General features: G+C 51.7%; 1 protein-coding gene across 1 annotated transcript in view; it reads right to left on the bottom strand.

Annotated features, from left to right (window-relative positions):
* Nucleotides 1-929: 929 nt before the first annotated feature.
* Nucleotides 930-15,435, bottom strand: part of LOC145339447 (galectin-6-like) — a 17,997-nt gene continuing 3,491 nt past the window's right edge. Inside the window, exons 2-4 of the mRNA XM_080183917.1 lie at nucleotides 10,088-10,176; nucleotides 2,373-2,577; nucleotides 930-1,076 (exon numbers count right to left, since the gene is read on the bottom strand). Of these exons, the coding sequence (XP_080040043.1) occupies nucleotides 930-1,076; nucleotides 2,373-2,577; nucleotides 10,088-10,176 (441 nt within the window). The remainder of the gene's footprint in view (nucleotides 1,077-2,372; nucleotides 2,578-10,087; nucleotides 10,177-15,435) is intronic.

The following is a 15,435-nucleotide window of genomic DNA, read 5'->3' as shown; positions in this document are numbered from 1 at the left end:
CTACCCTACAGGGACCAGAGGGACATTGTTAATCGCAATGCAACTTCTTCAATCTCTCTGTGAGTTCTCAATCATTCATATCCATTGCTGCTTCTCATGTCAATGCATTTCCCAAGACTGATCAGTACCGACCCTCTGACAGTGCAGCACTCCCTCAGCACTGACCCTCTGACAGTGCGGCACTCCCTCAGCACTGACCCTCTGACAGTGCGGCACTCCCTCAGCACTGACCCTCTGACAGTGCTGCACTCCCTCAGCACTGACCCTCTGACAGTGCTGCACTCCCTCAGCACTGACCCTCTGACAGTGCGGCACTCCCTCAGCACTGACCCTCTGACAGTGCGGCACTCCCTCAGCACTGACCCTCTGACAGTGCGGCGCTCCCTCAGCACTGACCCTCTGACAGTGCGGCACTCCCTCAGCACTGACCCTCTGACAGTGCGGCACTCCCTCAGCACTGACCCTCTGACAGTGCGGCGCTCCCTCAGCACTGACCCTCTGACAGTGCGGCACTCCCTCAGCACTGACCCTCTGACAGTGCGGCGCTCCCTCAGCACTGACCCTCTGACAGTGCGGCACTCCCTCAGCACTGACCCTCTGACAGTGCGGCACTCCCTCAGCACTGACCCTCTGACAGTGCGGCACTCCCTCAGCACTGACCCTCTGACAGTGCGGCACTCCCTCAGCACTGACCCTCTGACAGTGCGGCACTCACTCAGCACTGACCCTCTGACAGTGCGGCACTCCCTCAGCACTGACCCTCTGACAGTGCGGCACTCCCTCAGCACTGACCCTCTGACAGTGTGGCGCTCCCTCAGCACTGACCCTCTGACAGTGCGGCACTCCCCGCGCCCCCCCCCCACCCGCCCCCCACACTATCCCTAGATTGAATGCTTTGTGATGGCATTGGACCCTTTATATATTTTTCTCTAACTATCACTTACAGTTTTGACACAGCGGAGATCATACGCTCTCAGACTGTCCACTTTCACATTCCCGTAAATGTTGACAGCGTTTACCATGAAGTCAGGGTCATTTTTCTCATGGATGAGAATGTGATTCCCATTAATGCTGGCCTACAGATACCAATCAGAGATCAGTATGAACACTGGATACAGGAGAAATCGCAGTGATATCGCGGGGACTCAGAGCGGGGTGGAGATCAGACAGATGGAGTGAAAGCAGGAGAAGAGAGTGAGGGAGGGAAAGTAACGAGAGAGCAGGAAGAGCAAAGGAGTTGTTTTTAATTTTATTATTGTCAAAGTTGGCTTACATTAAAAACTTATTTATTAGTCATAAGTAAAGCTTACATTAACACTGCATTGAAGTCACTGTGAAATTCCCCGTGTCAGCACAGTCTGGCAGTGTTCAGGCCAATCCACCCTAACCAGGGCCTCTTTCAGAATGTGGGAGGAAACAGAGCACCCACGCAGACACGGGGAGAATGTGCAAACTCCACACAGACAGTGACCCCAGCTGGGAATGGAACCCGGGTCCCTGGCGCTGTGAGGCAGCAGCGCTAACCCACTGTGTCACCGGGAATGGAACCCGGGTCCCTGGCGCTGTGAGACAGCAGCGCTAACCCACTGTGTCACCGGGAATGGAACCCGGGTCCCTGGCGCTGTGAGGCAGCAGTGCTAACCCACTGTGCCACCGGGAATGGAACCTGGGTCCCTGGCGCTGTGAGACAGCAGCGCTAACCCACTGTGTCACCGGGAATGGAACCCGGGTCCCTGGCGCTGTGAGACAGCAGTGCTAACCCACTGTGTCACCGGGAATGGAACCCGGGTCCCTGGCGCTGTGAGACAGCAGCGCTAACCCACTGTGTCACCGGGAATGGAACCCGGGTCCCTGGCGCTGTGAGGCAGCAGCGCTAACCCACTGTGTCACCGGGAATGGAACCCGGGTCCCTGGCGCTGTGAGGCAGCAGTGCTAACCCACTGTGTCACCGGGAATGGAACCCGGGTCCCTGGCACTGTGAGGCAGCAGCGCTAACCCACTGTGTCACCGGGAATGGAACCCGGGTCCCTGGCACTGTGAGGCAGCAGCGCTAACCCACTGTGTCACCGGGAATGGAACCCGGGTCCCTGGCACTGTGAGACAGCAGCGCTAACCCACTGTGTCACCGGGAATGGAACCCGGGTCCCTGGCGCTGTGAGGCAGCAGTGCTAACCCACTGTGTCACCGGGAATGGAACCCGGGTCCCTGGCGCTGTGAGGCAGCAGCGCTAACCCACTGTGTCACCGGGAATGGAACCCGGGTCCCTGGCGCTGTGAGGCAGCAGCGCTAACCCACTGTGTCACCAGGAATCCTATGTTAAAAATGGTCGATAGGTTTCGATCAGTGTCAGGTTCTGAACTCAGTGACTTTACCTGATAACAATTCTTCCAGAAAAGGACAGTCAGTTTGAAATTCTTGCCTCTCAGGTCTGTCTCGATACATTTCTCTGACATTGGGGCCCAGTTGTTGGCTTTTTGGGAACTGTACACAACTTTCTCCTTTCCCCCATCAAAACAAGGAGCAAAATGGAAAGGAATGGCCTCCGCATTCACTCCCTTCTGGAAGTTGATAATAAAACTGCAAAAGACAAAAACAGACTTTAAAATATAGCCGGGGGTGGGAGGGTTTAGAATAGAAACAGAGTCAGGCTGGGGGGGGAAATAGAAACAGAGTCAGGCTGGAGGGGGGAATAGAAACAGAGTCAGTCTGGTATCTCGGGGGGGTGGGGGGAGGGGGTTGTTTAAAGACTGTGCTGAGACTCTGGAACGAGCTGCCTGGATTAATAGCGGCAGCCGGGAGAATTTTATCTTTTCTAAAGTGTTTGGACAGTTCTGTGGGTCCGATACACACGGGTTCGAGAGGGATATGGGCCAAAGGAGGGGAATGGGGATGGGCTTCGGGAATATAAAAGGGTGAGCAGGGACATGTGGGGCAGAAGGGCCTGTTTCCATGCTGTGAACCTCAATGACTCAGAGGTTCTCATCGAGTTACTAACACACAAAACAAATTGTCCCAAACATCACGGACTGGAGACTCAGCACCACAGCAGAGGGTCAGTGCTGAGGGAGCGCCGCACTGTCAGAGGGTCAGTGCTGAGGGAGTGCCGCACTGTCAGAGGGTCAGTACTGAGGGAGTGCCGCACTGTCAGAGGGTCAGTGCTGAGGGAGTGCCGCACTGTCAGAGGGTCAGTGCTGAGGGAGTGCCGCACTGTCAGAGGGTCAGTACTGAGGGAGTGCCGTACTGTCAGAGGGTCAGTGCTGAGGGAGTGCCGCACTGTCAGAGGGTCAGTGCTGAGGGAGCGCCGCACTGTCAGAGGGTCAGTGCTGAGGGAGTGCCGCACTGTCAGAGGGTCAGTGCTGAGGGAGTGCCGCACTGTCAGAGGGTCAGTGCTGAGGGAGTGCCGCACTGTCAGAGGGTCAGTGCTGAGGGAGTGCCACACTGTCAGAGGGTCAGTGCTGAGGGAGTACCGCACTGTCAGAGGGTCAGTGCTGAGGGAGTGCCACACTGTCAGAGGGTCAGTGCTGAGGGAGTGCCGCACTGTCAGAGGGTCAGTGCTGAGGGAGTGCCGCACTGTCAGAGGGTCAGTGCTGAGGGAGTGCCGCACTGTCAGAGGGTCAGTGCTGAGGGAGTGCCGCACTGTCAGAGGGTCAGTGCTGAGGGAGTGCCGCACTGTCAGAGGGTCAGTGCTGAGGGAGTGCCGCACTGTCAGAGGGTCAGTATGGTGCCAGATGACTACACCTCAGGTGAGGGGCAGTTCGAGATAAAACGGGGTTAAGATTCCTTCAATTGTCACTAGACTGAGAATGAATCTGGGATTGGGTGAGTGTTCAGCAATAAAGAATGAACTGAAATGGGAGATAGAATCAGCTCAGAGAGGGAGAAACGGAGAGGGTGTGTGTGAGAGAGAGAGAGAGTAATAGATAGGGAGAGAGAGAAAGAGAAGGGAATGGAGAGGGAGAGAGAGTGGGGAACGGAGAGGGGGAGAGAGAGTGGGAATGGAGAGGGAGAGAGGGAGTGGGAGAAGGAGACAGAGAGAGGGAGAGAGAGAACGGAGAGGGAGAGAGAGAGAGAGAGAACGGAGAGGGAGAGAGAGAGAGTAATGGATAGGGAGAGAGAGAAAGAGAAGGGAATGGAGAGGGAGAGAGAGAACAACAAAGAGAACAAAGAACAACCCGGCACGGGAAACAGGCCCTTCGGCCCAACGAGCCCACGCTGCCATTTTAAAGCATTTTCCTCCACCTACCCTGCCCCGTGTGTATGTGAATAGCACCCGTATTGTAACCAGATCCAGGGGAGAATAGTTTAGGGACAATTTGTTACACCAATCAGCCTAAGAGCACATCTTTGGGGTGTGGGAGGAAACCGGAGCGCCCAGAGAAAACCCACGCAACCACAGGGAGAATGCTCAAACTCCCACAGACACCAGCCCAAATCCATGTGTCTGCACAGCAAACAGTGATAGTCACTGAGCTGTCGTGGTGCCCGTCAGCTGGTCCAGGATTAAGCACACACATCGACACGAAGTACTAGGCCACTCTCAAAACCTCCAAGAGCAGCCCACGCACGACCCACCGTGTGCATGCCCCTCGTTTGACAACAAGGTGGACCGACACCTGTGGATTAAAAGAGACAAAACATTAACATGTAATATTACATTTCCAGTATCGACCTGAGGCTCTGATCCTTATTTAAAACCGTCTCCTATAACCCTCCATCCCTGTTTCACTCATGTGTCTATCTAAGTAAACCTTAAACAAGTCCAGCGTGCCTGCCTCCACCACCTTACTTGGCAGTGCATTCCATACCCCCACGACCCTCTGTGTGACAAACCTCCCTCTAGCATCCAAATTATATTTCTCCTCCCTCACCCTTAGCTCGTGACCTCTCATAATAGTTGTCCCCAATCTAGGGAAAAGCCTGCCACTGTTTACTCTATCTATACCCTTCATTATTTTATACACCTCTATCAGATCCCCCCTTAATCTCCGTCTTTCTAAGGAGAAGAGCCCCAGTTTTCCCAATCTTTCCTCATAACCCAGTCCTTCCATACCAGGCAGCATCCTGGTAAACCACCTCTGCGCTCTCTCCAGGGTCTCCATGTCCTTCCGGTAGTAAAGTGACCAGAACTGGACGCAGTACTCCAAATGCAGTCTAACTAATGTTCTGTACAACAGAAGCATTAGACGACAGCTCTTATACTCTATACCCCTTCCTATAAAGGCTAGCACTCCGTAAGCTTTCTTTGCAACCTTCTCCACCTGTGTTGCCACCTTCAGAGACTTGTGCACTTGCACTCCCAGGTCCCTCTGCATGTCTATACTCTTAATCGGTCTACCCTTTATCATGTAACTCCTCTCTGCATTATTCCTTCCAAAATGCATCACCTCGCATTTGTCAGGATTAAATTCCATCTGCCACCTATCTGCCCAATGTACCAACCTATCTATATCCTACTGTGTCACCTGACAATCCTCCTCACTATCCGCCAATCCTGCCATCTTGGTGTCTTCCGCAAACTTGCTGATCACACCACCTACGCTCTCTTCCAAGTCATTTATATATATTACAAATAGAAGAGGTCCCAGTACTGAGCCCTGCGGCACACCACTGGTGACAGACCTCCAGCTAGAAAAGGACCCTTCCACTACTACTCTCTGTCTCCTATTACCAAGCCAGTTCTCAACCCATCTAGATACCTGTCCTTGTATTCCATGAGCCTTAACCTTTTCTACCAGCCTACCATGAGGGACTTTGTCAAACGCCTTACTGAAATCCATATAGACGACATCAACGGCTCGTCCTTCGTCGACCGTTTTTGTCACCTCCTCAAAAAATTCTACCAGATTCGTAAGGCAAGACCTCCCCTAACAAAGCCATGTTGCGTATCCCTAATCAGATCGCAACGCTCCAAATGCTCATACATCCTACCCCTAAGTATTTTTTCCAACAATTTTCCTACCACCGATGGCAAACTCACTGGCCTATAATTCCCAGGGTTATCCCTACTGCCCTTTTTGAACAGCGGTACCACATTAGCCACCCTCCAGTCTTCTGGGACCTCACCTGTGTCCAAAGAAGAGACAAAGATTTGCGCCAGAGGCCCAGCAATTTCATCTTTCACCTCCCTAAGCAGCCTGGGATAAATACCATCAGGCCCCGGAGCTTTATCCGTCCTTACGCTACCTAAAAACCCTAGCACTTCCTCCCTCGTAATAGATATTTCCTTCAAATGATCTACAGCTCCCTCCAAGACATTACACGACACCAAACCCCTCTCCTTTGTGAATACCGACGCAAAGTATTCATTCAGGAGCTCCCCCATTCCCTCAGACTCAATGCACAGTTCCCCTCCTCCATCCCTAAGAGGACCAATTTTCCCTCTAACCACCCTCTTGTTCCTAATATAAGAGTAAAATGCCTTTAGATTATCCTTAATCCTGTCAGCCAAAGCCATTTCATGCCCCCTTTTCACCCTTCTAACTCCCCTTTTGAGCTCCCTCCTGCTCTCTCTATATTCCTCCAGCGCTCTCTCCGTTCCCAGTCGTTTCGACCTAACATACGCCTCTCTCTTCTTCCTGACCAAGTCCTCAATACCCGCTGTGATCCACGGCTCTCTAATCCTGCCTTTCCCATCCTTCCTCTTTACCGGCACATGTCTTTCCTGCAACATTATCAGTTTGCCCTTGAAAGCCTCCCACTTACCAACCGCAGACTTACCCGCGAACAACCCCTCCCAATCAGTGTCCTTCAGCTCCTTCCTAATCCTGCTATAGCTCGCCTTTCCCCAGTTCAGCACCCTCCCCTTCGGGCGGCACTCGTCCCTTTCCAGGGAGAGGGAGTGGGGAACGGAGAGGGGGAGAGAGAGTGGGAATGGAGAGGGAGAGAGGGGGAGAGAGAGAGTAATGGATAGGAAGAGAGAGAAAGAGAGGGGAATGGAGAGGGAGAGAGAGGGGTGGTAAATATAGGACGGATGTCAGAGGTAGGTTCTTTACTCAGAGGGTAGTAAGGGAGTGGAATGCCCTGCCTGCAGCAGTTATGGACTCGCCAACTTTAAGGGCGTTCAAATGGTCAGTGGATAGGCATATGGATAACATTGGAATAGTTTCGGTTAGAGGGTCATTAGATTGGTTCCACTGGTCGGCACAACATCAAGGGCCGAAGGGCCTGGACTGTGCTGGAATGTTCTATGTTCTATGTTGAGAGTGGGGAACGGAGACGGGGAGAGGGAGTGGGAATGGAGAGGGAGAGTGAGGGAGCGGGAGAAGGAGACAGAGAGAGGGAGAGAGATTAACGGAGAGAGAGAGAGTAATGGATAGGGAGAGAGAGAAAGAGAGGAGAATGGAGAGGGAGAGAGAGAGAGAGAGTGGGGAACGGAGAGTGGGAGACAGAGAGAGAGAGAGTGGGGAACGGAGAGTGGGAGACAGAGAGAGAGAGAGGGGGGAATGGAGAGTGGGAGACAGAGAGAGAGAGAGTGGGGAACAGAGAGTGGGAGACAGAGAGAGAGAGAGAGAGAGTGGGGAACGGAGAGTGGGAGACAGAGAGAGAGAGAGTGGGGAACGGAGAGTGGGAGACAGAGAGAGAGAGAGTGGGGAACGGAGAGTGGGAGACAGAGAGAGAGAGAGTGGGGAACGGAGAGTGGGAGACAGAGAGAGAGAGAGTGGGGAACGGAGAGTGGGAGACAGAGAGAGAGAGAGGGGGGAACAGAGAGTCGGAGACAGACAGAGAGAGAGTGGGGAACGGAGAGTGGGAGACAGAGAGAGAGGGAGTGGGGAACGGAGAGTGGGAGACAGAGAGAGAGAGAGTGGGGAACAGAGAGTCGGAGACAGACAGAGAGAGAGTGGGGAACGGAGAGTGGGAGACAGAGAGAGAGGGAGTGGGGAACGGAGAGTGGGAGACAGAGAGAGAGAGAGTGGGGAACGGAGAGTCGGAGACAGAGAGAGAGAGAGTGGGGAACGGAGAGTGGGAGACAGAGAGAGAGGGAGTGGGGAACGGAGAGTGGGAGACAGAGAGAGAGAGAGAGGGGGGAACGGAGAGGGAGAGCGGGAAAGAGAAAGAGTGAGAGAGTGAACATAGAACATAGAACAGTCCAGCACAGTACAGGCCCTTTGGCCCTTAATGTTGTGCTGAGTTATGTCTGAACCCAAGATCAGTCTATCCCACTCCCTATTATCCTGGTGTGCTCCATGTGCCTATCCAATAACTGCTTGAAAGTTCCTAAAGTGTCCGACTCCACTATCACAGCAGGCAGTCTACTCCACACCACAACCACTCTCTGGGTGAAGAATCTACCTCGAACATCCCTCCTATATCTCCCACCATGAACCTTATAGTTATGCCCCCTAGTAACAGCTACATCCACCTGAGGAAATAGTCTCTGCACGTCTACTCTATCTATCCCCTTCATCATCTTATAAACCTCTATTAAGTTGCCTCGCATCCTCCTCTGCTCTAAAGAGAGAAGCCCCAGCTCCCTCAACCTTTCCTCATAAGACCTACCCTCCAAACCAGGCAGCATCCTGGTAAATCTCCTCTGCACTCTCTCCAATGCTTCCACATCCTTCTTATAGTGAGGTGACCAGAACTGAACTCAATATTCCAAATGTGGTCTCACTAACATCCGGTATAGTTGCGGCATAACCCCACGGCTCTTAAACTCAAACCCCCTGTTAATAAACGCTAACACACTATAAGCCTTCTTCACAGCTCTATCCACTTGAGTGGCAACCTTCAGAGATCTGTGGATCTGAACCCCAAGATCTCTCTGTTCCTCCACATTCCTCAGGACCCTGCCGTTGACCCTGCAATCTGCATTCAAGTTTGTCCTACCAAAATGAATGACCTCGCACTTATCAGGGTTAATCTCCATCTGCCACTTTTCGGCCCAGCTCTGCACCCTATCAATGTCTCTTTGTAGCCTGCAAGAGCCCCCCACCTCATCCACTACTCCACCAATCTTGGTGTCATCAGTAAATTTACTAACCCACCCTTCAGCCCCCTCTTCCAAGTCATTGATAAAAATCACAAATAGAGGAGGATCCAGCACTGATCCCTGTGGTACACCACTGGTAACTGGCCTCCAGTCTGAAAATTTTCCCTTCACCACCACCCTCTGTCTTCTATGAGACAGACAGTTACTTACCCAATCGGCCAAATTTCCTTCTATCCCACACCTCCTTATCTTCTTTATGAGCCTACCATGGGGAATCTTATCAAACGCCTTACTAAAATCCATGTATATGACATCAACTGCTCTACCTTCGTCTACACACTAAGTTACCTCCTCAAAGAATTCAATCAAATTTGTGAGGCAGGACTTACCCCTCACGAAACTGTGCTGACTATCCCGGATTAGGCTGCATCTTTCCAAATGGTCATAAATCCTATCTCTCAGGACCCTTTCCAGTAACTTACCGACCACCAAAGTAAGACTAACTGGCCTATAATTACCAGGGTCATTCCGATTTCCTTTCTTGAAGAGAGGAACAACATTCGCCACTCTCCAGTCCTCAGGCACAATCCCCGTGGACAGTAAGGACCCAGAGATCAAAGCTAAAGGCTCTGCAATCTCATCCCTTGCCTCCCAAAGTATCCTAGGATGTATCCTATCAGGCCCAGGGGACTTATTCACCCTCAGGTGTTTCAAAATTGCTAATACATTTTTCCTCAGAACATCTATGTTTTCCATCCTATCTGCCTGTATCTTGCACTCCTCCTCAAAAACATGGCCCCTCTCCTTAGTGAACACTGAAGAAAAGTATTCATTCAACGTCTCACCTATCTCTTCTGACTCCATGCACAAGTTCCCACTACGACCCTTGACTGGCCCTAACCTCACCCTGCTCATTCTTTTATTTCTCACATAAGAATGAAAAGCCTCGGGGTTTTCCTTTATCTGACCCACCAAGGACTCCTCATACCCCCTCCTGACTCTCCTAAGCCCTTTATTTCAAATGGGGAGTGGAGAGAGAGAAAGAGAGTGAGTGGGGAATGGAGAGGGAGAGATCTGTCCAGACACTGGGAATGATGGAGGGAGTGAGCCAGAGAGACAGAGTTAGTGCTTGATTCACGCAGCTCTCAGAGTTCTTACTGTTTCGCATCTTCTGGAACTCTCCCACAAATCACAATCATAGTTTCCTCATTTACCACAGCCGGGAACTCTCGGGTAAACGGAACATCCTGCAAACAGAGATAGGGAAAACCTCACAGCTACTGGCATTAACACTCACACCCACTCACACTCACACCCACTCACACTCACTCTCACACACTCACACCCACTCACACTCACTCTCACACACACACCCACTCACACTCACTCTGACACACTCACACCCACTCACACTCACTCTGACACACTCACACCCACTCACACTCACTCTGACACACTCACACCCACTCACACTCACTCTGACACACTCACACCCATTCACACTCACTCTGACACACTCACACCCACTCACACTCACTCTGACACACTCACACCCACTCACACTCACTCTGACACACTCACACCCACTCACACTCACTCTCACACACTCACACCCACTCACACTCACTCTCACACACTCACACCCACTCACACTCACTCTCACACACTCACACCCACTCACACTCACTCTCACACACACACCCACTCACACTCACTCTCACACACACACCCACTCACACTCACTCTGACACACTCACACCCATTCACACTCACTCTGACACACTCACACCCACTCACACTCACTCTCACACACTCACACCCATTCACACTCACTCTGACACACTCACACCCATTCACACTCACTCTCACACACTCACACCCATTCACACTCACTCTCACACACACACCCACTCACACTCACTCTGACACACTCACACCCATTCACACTCACTCTGACACGCTCACACCCATTCACACTCACTCTGACACGCTCACACCCATTCACACTCACTCTGACACACTCACACCCATTCACACACACTGTGACACACTCACACCCATTCACACTCACTCTGACACACTCACACCCATTCACACTCACTCTGACACACTCACACCCATTCACACTCACTCTGACACACTCACACCCATTCACACTCACTCTGACACGCTCACACCCATTCACACTCACTCTGACACGCTCACACCCATTCACACTCACTCTGACACGCTCACACCCATTCACACTCACTCTGACACACTCACACCCATTCACACTCACTCTGACACACTCACACCCATTCACACTCACTCTGACACACTCACACCCATTCACACTCACTCTGACACACTCACACCCATTCACACTCACTCTGACACACTCACACCCATTCACACTCACTCTGACACACTCACACCCACTCACACTCACTCTGACACACTCACACCCATTCACACTCACTCTGACACACTCACACCCATTCACACTCACTCTGACACACTCACACCCACTCACACTCACTCTGACACACTCACAACCACTCACACTCACTCTGACACGCTCACACCCATTCACACTCACTCTGACACGCTCACACCCATTCACACTCACTCTGACACGCTCACACCCATTCACACTCACTCTGACACGCTCACACCCATTCACACTCACTCTGACACACTCACACCCATTCACACTCACTCTGACACGCTCACACCCATTCACACTCACTCTGACACGCTCACACCCATTCACACTCACTCTGACACACTCACACCCATTCACACTCACTCTGACACACTCACACCCACTCACACTCACTCTGACACACTCACACCCATTCACACTCACTCTGACACGCTCACACCCATTCACACTCACTCTGACACGCTCACACCCATTCACACTCACTCTGACACGCTCACACCCATTCACACTCACTCTGACACGCTCACACCCATTCACACTCACTCTGACACGCTCACACCCATTCACACTCACTCTGACACACTCACACCCATTCACACTCACTCTGACACACTCACACCCATTCACACTCACTCTGACACGCTCACACCCATTCACACTCACTCTGACACGCTCACACCCATTCACACTCACTCTGACACACTCACACCCATTCACACTCACTCTGTCACGCTCACACCCATTCACACTCACTCTGACACACTCACACCCATTCACACTCACTCTGACACGCTCACACCCATTCACACTCACTCTGACACACTCACACCCATTCACACTCACTCTGACACACACACACACTCACACTCAATCTGACACACTCACACCCATTCACACTCACTCTGACACACTCACACCCATTCACACTCACTCTGACACACTCACACCCACTCACACTGACTCTCACACACTCACACCCACTCACACTCACTCTCACACACTCACACCCACTCACACTCACTCTGACACACTCACACCCACTCACACTCAATCTGACACACTCACACCCACTCACACTCACTCTGACACACTCACACCCACTCACACTCAATCTGACACACTCACACCCACTCACTCTCACACACTCACACCCACTCACACTCACTCTGACACACTCACACCCACTCACACTCACTCTCACACACTCACACCCACTCACACTCACTCTGACACACTCACACTCAATCTGACACACTCACACCCACTCACACTCACACACTCACACCCACTCACACTCACTCTGACACACTCACACTCACTCACACTCACTCTGACACACTCACACCCACTCACACTCAATCTGACACACTCACACCCACACACTCACTCTCACACACTCACACCCACTCACACTCACTCTGACACACTCACACCCACTCACACTCACTCTCACACACTCACACCCACTCACACTCAATCTGACACACTCACACCCACTCACACTGACACACTCACACCCACTCACACTCAATCTGACACACTCACACACATTCACACACACTCTGACACACTCACACCCATTCACACTCACTCTGACACACTCACACCCATTCACACACACTCTGACACACTCACACCCATTCACACACACTCTGACACACTCACACCCATTCACACACACTCTGACACACTCACACCCATTCACACACACTCTGACACACTCACGCCCATTCACACTCACACTGACACACTCACACCCATTCACACTCACACTGACACACACACACACATTCACACACACTCTGACACACTCACGCCCATTCACACTCACACTGACACACGCACACCCATTCACACACACTCTGACACACACACCCATTCACACTCACACTGACACACTCACACCCATTCACACTCACACTGACACACACACACCCATTCACACACACTCTGACACACTCACGCCCATTCACACTCACACTGACACACGCACACCCATTCACACACACTCTGACACACTCACACCCATTCACACTCACACTGACACACACACCCATTCACACTCACTCTGACACACTCATAAGAACATAAGAACATAAGAAATAGGAGCAGGAGTAGGCCATCTAGCCCTTCGAGCCTGCCCCGCCATTCAATAAGATCATGGCTGATCTGTCGTGGCTCAGTTCCACTTTCCCGCCCTCTCCCCATAACCCTTAATCCCCTCTCTTATCAAGAACCCATCAACCCGTGTCTTAAAAATATTTAGCGAGGCAGCCTCCACCACTTCAACGGGTAGAGAATTCCAGAGATTCACCACCCTTTGAGTGAAGAAGTTCCTCCTCAACTCCGTTCTAAACCGCCTCCCCCTTTATCTTGAGGCTGTGCCCCCTAGTCCTACTGTCTTTTCTGAGCGGGAAGAGTCTCTCCACCTCTATCCTATCCATCCCATTCATCATCTTATACGTCTCAATGAGATCTCCCCTCATTCTTCTAAACTCTAACGAGTACAAGCCTAGTTTATTCAGCCTCTCCTCATAGCTCAATCCCCTCAACTCCGGCATCAGCCTAGTAAACCTCCTCTGCACTCCCTCCAAGGCCAAAATATCCTTGTGCAAGTGCAGCGCCCAAAACTGCACACAGTACTCCAGCTGCGGCCTCACCAATGCCCTATACAGCTGCAGCAAGGCCTCCCTACTTTTATATCCACTCACACCCATTCACACTCACTCTGACACACTCACACCCATTCACACTCACTCTGACACACTCACACCCATTCACACTCACTCTGACACACTCACACCCATTCACACTCACTCTGACACACTCACACCCATTCACACTCACTCTGACACACTCACACCCATTCACACTCACTCTGACACACTCACACCCATTCACACTCACTCTCACACACTCACACCCATTCACACTCACTCTGACACACTCACACCCATTCACACTCACTCTGACACACTCACACCCATTCACACACACTGTGACACACTCACACCCATTCACACTCACTCTGACACACTCACACCCATTCACACTCACTCTGACACACTCACACCCATTCACACTCACTCTGACATACTCACACCCATTCACACTCACTCTGACACACTCACACCCATTCACACTCACACTGACACAGTCACACCCATTCACACTCACTCTGACACACACACCCATTCACACTCACTCTGACACACACACAGCCATTCACACTCACTCTAACACACTCACACCCATTCACACACACTCTGACACACACACCCATTCACACTCACTCTGACACACTCACACCCATTCACACTCACACTGACACACTCACACCCATTCACACTCACTCTGACACACTCACACCCATTCACACTCACTCTGACACACTCACACCCATTCACACTCACTCTAACACACTCACACCCATTCACACTCACTCTGACACACTCACACCCATTCACACTCACTCTGACACGCTCACACCCATTCACACTCACTCTGACACACTCACACCCATTCACACTCACTCTGACACACTCACACCCATTCACACTCACACTGACACACTCACACCCATTCACACTCACTCTGACACACTCACACACATTCACACTCACTCTGACACGCTCACACCCATTCACACTCACTCTGACACACTCACACACATTCACACTCACTCTGACACACACACAGCCATTCACACTCACTCTGACACACTCACACCCATTCACACTCACTCTGACACACTCACACCCATTCACACTCACACTGACACACTCACACCCATTCACACTCACACTGACACACTCACACCAATTCACACTCACTCTGACACACTCACACACATTCACACTCACTCTGACACACTCACACCCATTCACACTCACTCTAACACACTCACACCCATTCACACTCACTCTGACACGCTCACACCCATTCACACTCACTCTAACACACTCACACCCATTCACACTCACTCTGACACACTCACACCCATTCACACTCACTCTAACACACTCACACCCATTCACACTCACTCTGACACACACACCCATTCACACTCACTCTGACA

Source organism: Carcharhinus amblyrhynchos, unplaced genomic scaffold, assembly GCF_965287045.1.
Source record: "Carcharhinus amblyrhynchos unplaced genomic scaffold, sCarAmb.v2.hapA scaffold_468, whole genome shotgun sequence".
In the NCBI taxonomy this organism is placed as follows: domain Eukaryota; kingdom Metazoa; phylum Chordata; class Chondrichthyes; order Carcharhiniformes; family Carcharhinidae; genus Carcharhinus; species Carcharhinus amblyrhynchos.
Note: the sequence above shows the minus strand (reverse complement) of the source record. Positions and strands in the feature narration are given on the sequence as shown.